This window comes from Sminthopsis crassicaudata, chromosome 5 (genome assembly GCF_048593235.1).
Source record: "Sminthopsis crassicaudata isolate SCR6 chromosome 5, ASM4859323v1, whole genome shotgun sequence".
NCBI lineage: Eukaryota > Metazoa > Chordata > Mammalia > Dasyuromorphia > Dasyuridae > Sminthopsis > Sminthopsis crassicaudata.
In genome coordinates, this window is record NC_133621.1 from 243,621,968 (window position 1) to 243,632,175 (window position 10,208).

Genomic DNA, 10,208 nt, shown 5'->3' on the forward strand with positions numbered 1-10,208 from the left:
CTGAGGTCAGATTTGAACTCAGGTCCTCCTGACTTCAGGGCTGGTGCTCTAACCACTACACTACTTAGCTGCCCCCAAACAGGTGATTTTTAAGGTAATTAATTTTATCTGCATTTACCCAATCTCAGTAGTAAGGGGTAGATACAATCTTAGGCTCTGCTTCCTCATTATAGATCCCATAGTGTGTCCTTTTAAAAAACTGTTCTCTGGGATACTTTTAGACAGTTAGGTGGCCCAGTGATTTCCAAAATACATTTCATACGAAAGATCAGCCTCCCAGGCAATGTAAAGCAATTTTTTCTTGTCACTGTGATGGGATATCTTAGGCTAGCAATAGTAACCCAAGAAAAATAATGGTGTGATAGCATTCTGTATGGTCCCTGGTGTGTTTGTCTGATGGCAGTAAAATGAATGCAGGCCTCCAAAGGTGTTGGTGGTCAGGGTAATGGGGCTGTATTGTATGAATATTCCCAGAGGAAGGCCATAGTCACATCTGAATACTTACTGAGACTCCAGGTTCTCCTGGCTCACCAGGATTGCCTTGAAATCCTTGAGGGCCCTAAAATGGAAAGCCAGAATGTTTGAGTTAGCCACTCATGGTATGAAGATTAAAGAAAAAATTGAAAAATCATTTGAAAGGTATTTTTAAAAAGGCTGTCACTATACTCACAGGTGCACCAGAAGGGCCAGGAGGTCCTCTTGGTCCCATGGGGCCCTGCATTGGAACACAAAATAAGGGCCCTGAGCAGGAGACATCTAACCACCATTGCTCAATGTGTTGTTTTCAGCCAAGAAACCCAGACAAGAAACAAGGGGGTAATTCTATAATGGAAGAAGGATATACAGGGGCTTCCCACTATCAGCCACCTCTTTCATATAGCCTCCTTTGCTACATATCCAACTATTTTTATTCATAAAGGCCATTCAAAAAGAGAACTCCTGGAAAGCAACCTTGTTTACTAAAGTTTCTGAGTTTCATTTAGCATGTGCCAAGTAAAGCCTCAGGGCTGAAATATCCTGCAGAAAATCTTGTGGGATCCTAAGGAACAGTAGCTGCTGTCTACATTCTCCAACATTCCTTCCAAAAGCAATAAAAGTTAGCCCTTATACAAATCAGCCTATATGACTCCATACATGCACATCTCCTCCCCAACAAACCACCTCTACCATCAACATCACCACCTTACCCACTGTGGTAATTCATTAAATAACTTGGCATTTGACAACGAATGTACTCAATGAAGAAAGACTAAATCATTTAAGACCAAACATTTAAGTCTGCTCTCTGCTAAGTAATGAAGAGTGATGTTACTATAAACAGATATTCTAATAGAAGTGGCCAGGTTCCCTGAATCTAAGATCGTCTCCCTCACTAATGGACCCTTTCAGTTTGAGATAATCTTTATCTTTTTTTTTTACCATTGGTCCTTGCATCACTCCCAGCTGAGCACCTCCAGCCTTTTCATCAAACCCTCCTGCCATCTGAGCAGCGAAATTCTGCAAATAAATTTAATAATTAGGGACACAAATTTATCTTGGTTTTCTTCATTTTATTAAGTGTATTTTTTAAAGGGATGAAATCTATAAGCTTAAACTCCAGCTACTGGACAGTATCCGCTGAGGATATAAAGGATAGGAAATGCCTTTTAAGTGGTCCTGGTATCACCATACCCTTTGCCTTTTTGTTATTACTTCAATTCTTATGTGATGTTTACTCAGTTTTATGAAATGAGTATCCATTTAAAAATTATCAAACAATGGTACATTTGCTATTATTTATTATAAAACATAAGAAAAAAACCTGTTTATATGATTATATAGTACTATTAGACTCTGAAGCCTTGGACAGATTATTGACCTCCAAAGACTTTGGTAATGGATTGGTAAATCTCTATGTCCTTATTTAAGGTTAATTTTGTTTAAGTATAGCCAATATCCAAACTATTAAATTATATAATAAGTCAATTCCAAGATTTTTTCCCCCACAGTGACATGGGACCATCTAACAGGGAAAAGATTTGGCATATGCCAGGGCAGATACCCATGCAAGGATCCTGGTCACTTTTTTTTTTCAATGCACACAACTATTTAGGCAATGTTTTCCCACATCTAGAATCAATCAGTTGCACAGCTCTAAGGTTGAGTTAGGCAATTGAAGTTCTTCCCTGCTGAAAACAGTATTGTCTAGTTAGATCAATCCCCAGCTTCATACTGAATAAAGGTCATATTATGCTGTATAGTCTAGAGGGTCTAGAGAGGTTGTATAATGAGTCTAGTTAATACTGGGACTTCCTGGAAGGCAGCCAGATCAATATGTATACCAAAAAGAATATATGGGTTATTTTTTGGAAAGAGAACAAAGTAAGCATACTCACTCCACCAAGACCAGGGGGTCCAGGAGGTCCTGGAGGACCAGGGGGTCCAGGATTACCAGGGGTCCCAGGTTCACCATCTCTACCACGAGGTCCAGGAGCACCCTTGGCATAAAGATAAAGGGATCAGTGTTCAGTAACAGGCTGAGTAACTACCTGCCCACAGTTTGTCCTTGAGGGAAGCAGCCAGGCATGTGGTGAGACCACAGAGGGGCCAAGGAGGCAATGAAGCTCAATAAATGTTCTTTGTTTACTTACCTTTTCCCCTTTGTCACCACGGTCACCTCGAGGTCCTTGTTCACCTGCAGGTCCCTGAACGGGAAGGAAACAATGATATCACATACCATATGAATTGAACAGCAAGTGATGTGTGTTAAATTAGGAGAAGGGTTAGACCATTGATTTCTCTATTTTTTCTCACCTGAGGTCCAGGGGGTCCTTTGGGTCCTACAACCTGTAGGAAAGGAACTCAGAACCATTAATTAGAGGGAAAAAAACCAAATAGGCCATCCCTAAAACAGTTGGCCCTGAGAAACATGAACTGTATGTAGGTAAAGAAAAACTGACAGCTTACATCTTTAATATCTCCAGGCTCCCCTTTCTGTCCCTGTAATGCAAAATATTCCTTAGGTTAGATAACAATAAATCTACCCTTCCCAAATAAATCTCTAGATACTTATACTACAGAGGTCTCATCAAACAGGAGCCAAAGCAAATTTACTGTGATCAAAAAAACCTCTCATTTCAGAGATAGGAGCTTGGGATTACTTATTATATAGGAGATACTTTCTAAAGAACATACAATAACTCTCCAAAAATATAAGTAAAACTTCTGATAAAAACAAACAAACAAACAAAAACAATCTCACCTTTGGTCCCAGATGCCCTATTTAGAAAGGAAAAAAAAAAAAGAACAGAACATAAGTCATCATGAAAAGATAAATAAAACTTATTAAATGTATGTTTACCCTTCAGGGGACACAAAACAGGAAAGAAGACAAAACAAAGAAGGATTAAGTAAGGAGGGAGGACAACTGAGGAGGGAATAATTAGGTGTAAACATAACTATCAGAATTTCAAACTTTTGTGCTATATGACCTTATGAACAACAGAAGTTTCTCTAGGTTTCTTGCACAGAATGAGCGAAGCAAGATAGTGGTAAAGCATCAAAGAGAAGAGTTAATCAGCTACAAAGAAAGGAAACACTCAAGATAGGATTTGTTTAGTCTAATTTTGCCTTCAGTCAGAAAGTCCCCTCTCATCCCCTCCCCCAATCTTCCCAAACTAAAGATTATTTAGAAAACCTTACTTTAGAGAGGTGCCTGTCTCCTCCAAGTAAGCAGAGCAAAGAGCAAAATGCAAATGTTAACAAAAAGCATTTCAGCATAATCCCAAATTACAATCTCCCAGTTATTTTTCCCCAGTAAAATAAATAACCTGCAAGCAACACTTCACTCACACTGGCCACCTTAAAGATGATTCAGGAATTTGGGCCATTAATGTAAGCCTACATTAGTCAATGTAGGTAAAGTGTTACAGAAAGAAAACTTCTTGCTTCTCCATCACTTTTGTTTTCTTATAAATTAAGCTACACTAGTGGAGGTAGGGAAAACAATGGAGAGGATTCCATGAAATTTGGATTTGTTTCCTTTGTAAAAATGGAGCAGATAAATGAATAAATATGAGTTGGGGAAGGGGGTAAGGAAGGGAAAGGAGATGTCTCGGCTTCATCTCTGGATACTGACAAGGATTGAGTGAGCCTTCATATCACATATAAATGGTCTAGAGCAATGGGTTCTTAAACCACTTAGACCAAGCACCTTTCAAGGTCAAAACTATTTTCACAATAACACTAAAATGTTATAATTTCTAACAAAGTAAAAAAGGATAGATTTAACCCACATAAATTATTGTGATGTGGGGGAGAGCTCAATAATTTTTAAGTGTGTTGAGTCTTGAACTCAAAAAAACAAACAAAAACAAAAACAAAAACCTGGTCTCTAAAGGGACACAGTCCCAGACTAATCTCAGTTTACATGTGGGACTTCTGTAACTTAGTTCATACTTCACCTCATAATACTGTCCTTTATTGGGGATAAATACATGGAAAAGGGGGGGGGGAGAAACCACTCAAGTTCTGTTCTTAAGAGAAGAAAAGTTCTTTTTCTATCTCCTCTCTGGCTGACATGATTTCTTCTCCACTCTGGTGATTATATTTGAAAGGGATTCTTTGAGTAATGAGTGTGACTGAGGAGGACATGATTTGTGACTTGGCTAAAAAGCTTTGATTTCTCAAGATAATTACTTGATCTCTTGAAAAGTTATTGGGTTATCTAGACTAAACTAAACTTCAGTGCCACCAGTAATTATCTAGCAGTTTAGAGAAGGGCAGAAAGAGAGAAAATTCCCAATCAACTAGCCAGAGGAGTGGTCCCAAGGTCTTAGGTAAGCAAGAAGTGGCCTTTCTTTTAAGTCCCATGGATGAGCAGTTTTCCCTACTTTCTGGATCTGTCCCCATCCATGGGAAAGCTTTTGCACTGACTGCAAGTAATTTATTTATGAAAAAAGAAATAAATAAATTACAACCACTGGCGGTGGAAGGGTCAGTTGGACAGGTGGGGCAGCACTCTCCAAAGGAGATCTCAGGGTGGAGACAGTCTTTCATGTCTTCACAGATTACTTCATCGCACAGGACAGTCCCAGTGTCACACACACAGATTCTGCAAGGCTCAGGTTTCCATACATCCTTATCATTATACCTCTGCCCTTCATGAACACAGCTGTTTGCATTTTCTGTACCAAAGGGATGAGGGTAAGAATGTGGAAAAAAAGTAGGAGGAATGGGTAAGGAAGAGGAAAGCCAGAGGAGAAAAAGAAAAATAGGGTTATAATGTCAGCATTAGTTGCAGCAGTCATTACAATTTAAAAAGTCAAATATAAACTCAGGTCTTAGATATAAATACAGCTTCAGTAAAGACCGCTTTTTCCTCTGGGACATTTATCAAATAGAACATAAAGAATTTATTTTCCCCAAAAAACATTGTCACCCATGAAATCCCCAGGACCAATAATGCAATCGATAGAAGGGAGGTTAGTAGAATAGGCTAAACTGCATGTTTTCTGTTATCTTTCAGGACCTTTGGGAATGGCTGTTCTTGGGAATAGGTCCTGATTCACAAATGTGTACTGGTCTGAATTCTTCCTTTCTCTTGCAGGTGAGCTACAAAGAAGACAAAGTGGGGGAGGCAAGAAGAAGAAGCTATATAACTCCACTGAGTCTCCCAGGATAAACCTTTCTTTGAAGATAAAGTAACTTACACAGGAGAAACAGAGAGATGGGTAGTTCTCACAGAAATGGAGTGAGAAGTATTTGGTTTATCCTACCCTTTTGCCTGAGTTTTCCTGGGTTGGTTAACCACATATGACCTCAAAGGCATTCTGTTAAATCTGTCAGAGTTTTTGCCCATAAAATATATTAACAGACTCCAATATCAAATACCTATTAAGGATCACAGATTGGGGACACAAAATATAGTCAGATACCTATTATCAGATACTTACTGTGCAAATATCAGACACATATCAAGAGATGGAGGTTGGGGGTAGGGAGAGAACTGTTTTGCAATGTTAGAATTAGGATGATTGTGAGCAGCTAGAGTCATGACAGTGCAAAAATTCTCAATCCCATGTCAAGATACACATGATGTAAAAATCAAATTTACATACCTTCCCCAAACAGCAAAATTATGTCTTTATTTATATTTGTGCTTTCCTCTCAGTGCCTAGAAGGATGCTTTGTACATCAATAGCTTCTTTTACAAAGCCTTTGTGGAATAAATGAATGAATAAATACAGAATCATATGAGTCCTTAATATGTCATGTAGTTGTTTCTCCTTAGAGAGAGCAAATTTCCATTTCCACAACATTAGGCTCCCCAGATGCTATGAGGGGCACAGATTGCCCAATCATGTCAAGACTAGACAATCAGCCCTGGCAAACTAGAAAGGCTGAGAGAAACGAACAACGATGTCCTATCCCATCTGGAATTTGTGCTGCAAAGGAGTGCTTTGTTGACAAGGGAGCTGAGCACACTGTGCCAAAGAGCTGGCTGCATTGGTAGCATGTGCTCAGGAGAGCTCAGAGCTGTTTTTCTCATCAAAAACCTGAAAGTAGGAGCATCAAGCACAGAATAATAAGAGAGACTTCTAAATCAAAAGAGAAAGAAGACAGTCCTTAATGCTTTGGAAGGGACAGTGTTATCATTTGTATATAAAGAGATTTTTACTTTTCCATTTTCCACAGGGGAAATATTCCTAATATAGATGTATAATATTGGTAGAGTAAATAAATCTGATAAAAGGCAGAAGCTGCTTGGGAAAATGCAGCTGTTAAGGGAACACCACTTGCTGGTGTTGATAGGTTTGCTGACCTGGGTCTTGACTAAGATGGGGACAGGATTGGCTGAATTCCTGTAAGAAAAGCTCTAGGTGGAATAACCCCATGTATTGTTGATATATTCCCCTATGGGAAGCACTGGGACCTAGCTTCAGGAATCACAGAAGGGTCAGGAGCTGAGCAGAAGCTAGAAACTGAGCAACTGAGTCAGGTGTGACCTTAGGTAAATTATGAAAAAGAAAACCAGAGGAATTATCTATGACTGAAACTTGTGGAAATGTGCTTCTGAACAAATACTACTGTTTTAAAATCTAGCCAATGTAGTAACTGGATAACTTAGGTGTGGACAGAGGAGCTCAGCACCATTAATAGGTTTAATTACTGTTAATAAATTGCTGGTGATAGCATCACAATGAACTCCTCTAAGGTTACCCTAATTATAGCCGTACTGTATGTTACCCTTTGTGGAAGCCCTATAAAAAGCTACCTCTTTCTGGGAATTGTTTGTCTTTGCCACCAGAGAAGGGCTGGAGCCCCTATGGTGGCGGCTGGGAGCTGGGGGAGGGGGCATTGTACTAAAGGTGGGAGCCCTAGGGGAGCCCACCGGACCTCTCCTTTCATGAATGAGCCTTTTCTGAGCTCACACAGAGCCCGATTCAACAGGTCTCTGCGAGGAACCAGCTTAAAATAAATACGGGCAGCATTTCAACTCCATCTGGAACCCATCGCTGCCAATCTCCCCAACGCAAACAACCTTCACAATAGGGGATTGAGGTCTCTAGCTTGAACTGAAGGGAGCTTTCAGAGACTCAGACTCTGAAATGCAGATGTGGGTCAAAGACACCGGAGTCAAAAACACTTCAATCCCTTGGGGAGGCATTAGGGATCTCTAGGTTTCAAACATTTTTTTGGGCTGCGCCTGTTCCCTACGTCACATCTTGGGGACTAAGGGGAGCAGTAGAAAATGAGTCAGGACACGAGGGCAGGCAGTCTTTCTAGGGTAACATTACCTAAACTGCCTCCTGGGAGGAGCCACTGAAGTTCTGGGCACAACTAGGCACCTCCAAAATTAATTCCTTAGAGCTATTAGAAGGCAAAGAAAGCCCTTTGCCATTTTAGAAAAACGATTTAGACACTGAATGGAAAACTTTAGATGGGGAGGGGTAGTTTTTTTTTTAATGGGGGGAGGGGCTGGGTGTTTTTCAAAAACTATATCGAATGCACAGATGATTCACAGACCAGTAATTAGAGTGGTTTGAGAAAAGAGAATTTGAGGTTAGGAAAGTGTCAATTCGGTGGCTAGGCAAAGATAAGACTATAATTTACTCTGCGTGCAGAAAATGCCACATCACTGAACCGCCTTGTATATCCCCTGATCTATCCTCCCCAGTGCCCCTGATGGCGAGCACTTCTTTGGCCGCTCCAGCTTTCCCTGGCAAGTCAGCCCTGCTAATGAATGGAAATTCCGTCTGAGTGGCGCGAGACAGCATTCCACATAATTTCTGGAATCTCTGCCTGCTTTCAGGGAAGAGGGAGAGTGCCTCGTCTGGAGAGTGACTTTTTCTCCCTTTAAAGTTTTCCCTCTAAGACTGATTTACAATCTGCAATATACAAAGAAAGGGGCAGGCATCCTATAGGTAACGTGCCCAAAGACGAGGAGGAAAAGAATATGAAAAGGAAAAAAAAAAAATCCTTTGTACTTAATACACTTTCCAGGCTTCGTTTGTCCTGACTGAAATCTCAAACTAGGGAACCTTTCAGAAAATGGTTGCAAGGGAGGGTGCAGGAGATCCCGGTTTAGATTTGGACTGTAAACCTTGAGACCCCCAGTTGCATCGAGATGAAAAATGTATAGACATAATCAACTGGCTTCTCCTTTCACCTCCTCTTGATTCTGTGGTGTGTAGCGTTCTATAAGTGTACCAAAATAGTTCTTTGTATTGTACCCCCACCTCCAAACCAGAAAAGGGAGGAGACTATTTTAACTGATGTTTGGAGGAGTAAATTGCCTGGTGAGTCTGGAATGCTTTCTACTGTTGGGGAGGGGGCAGGGAGGGAAAGAGAAAAAGAAAAAGAGAAAAAGAGGGAGGGAAGCAGGGAGGGAGGGAGGGATGGAGAGAGAGGGAAAGGAGAGAGCGCAATCCTTGAAAGTTTCTGGGGATGCTGCAGCAAAGTAATTTAAGCCTTCAGATTCTGACTGCACCTTGTAAACAGTAGGGGGAAGGAAGAAAGAATAAGATCTCTAAAAGCCGCACAAAAATCTTTCTTTGTGGCAAGTCTATCTCAGAGTATCCCCTTTGTCTGGCTCCCCTTTGAACCCTCACCCCAACCAGACCATGTAAATTAACCCTTTGGCTCCTGGCTGCTTTGTCAACAAACAGATACAGACTATCCTTCTCCTCCATAGATAGATGGGCTGTGACCCGTTTGCTGACCTCTGTTCAAGCGAGAAGTGTGAGGCGCCTGAACTAAAGTTAGTGTGAATGTCTTGGGCGAAGGAGAGACAGACACAAAAAAAGAAAAAAGAGAGAAACAGAACAGTGAAGCAGGAGAGAAAGAAAGAGTATATGAATTTATAAGCCTTCTCAAGATTTTCAGACAATTTTCCATGGAATAACCCTACAGGATTTAGGGACGTATCCGTTATTCTACGGATATCAGCTGTGATTAGCCGCCAAGAGTATCTTCATCCCAGCTTTCGGAGAGGGGGGGAGAGAGGGCTCCAGCTCGGGGAGAGAGTCCTGGGTCTCTGATCCCGTCTAAGTCCCCGATCCCCTCCAAGTCCCCAGTGAGTATCACTTGCTACTATTTCACCTGCTGGTAGGAAGAAGTGACCAATGGGTTCCAGAAGGACCCTCGTCGCGCTGGGACGAGGTGCAAGAAAAGGTATGGAAAGAAGAACTTACGGATATCCACGTCCTGACACAGGACAGCAGCTATCAGCAGCGCTTGGGCAGTGGCCAGAAGCAGGAGAGTCCTTGGACCCCGCAGGTGAAACATGACTAACCCGGGACCCTGCGCCGAGGAGGATGAAGGAGGCGGCAGAGGAAGGTGCTGGTCCCGGTTTCTACCGTGCCCTCATGCAGCCGGCCCCGCAGGAAAAGGCCAAGCTGGAGGGAGTCTCAAGCAACCTCGCAGGACTCTGCTCCTAGCACCCGCTTGCGGCTCCCGTTATATGCGCTCTGCCCCTCCCGGGAGTCAGAGGATAAGCCGAGAGCACGGGCCACCCCTACTCCCTGCAAAGCTGTAACCTGAGCTTCTCCCCCCCCCCCCCCGCCCCCCGCCCCGTATCAGGCCCTGGGCCAGACCCTTCCTCCCACCCTGTCCCTCATTTTACACCTGCCCCTCTCTAGAGCACCTCTCCTTCCCAACACCCCATCACTCTCCCCTTTCCAGGATGGCCCCCCCCTTGAGGAGAAAGGGAAGACAGTCACATTGGA

General features: G+C 42.2%; 1 protein-coding gene across 1 annotated transcript in view; it reads right to left on the reverse strand.

Moving 5' to 3' along the window:
• Positions 1-9,949, reverse strand: part of COL2A1 (collagen type II alpha 1 chain) — a 48,115-nt gene extending 38,166 nt beyond the window's left edge. The window contains 10 exon segments of the mRNA XM_074270706.1: positions 506-559; positions 671-715; positions 1,420-1,497; positions 2,376-2,477; positions 2,631-2,684; positions 2,794-2,826; positions 2,947-2,979; positions 3,242-3,258; positions 4,959-5,165; positions 9,675-9,949. Coding sequence (XP_074126807.1) covers positions 506-559; positions 671-715; positions 1,420-1,497; positions 2,376-2,477; positions 2,631-2,684; positions 2,794-2,826; positions 2,947-2,979; positions 3,242-3,258; positions 4,959-5,165; positions 9,675-9,768 — 717 coding nt within the window. The 5' untranslated portion in view covers positions 9,769-9,949.
• Between the last annotated feature and the right edge of the window lie 259 nt (positions 9,950-10,208).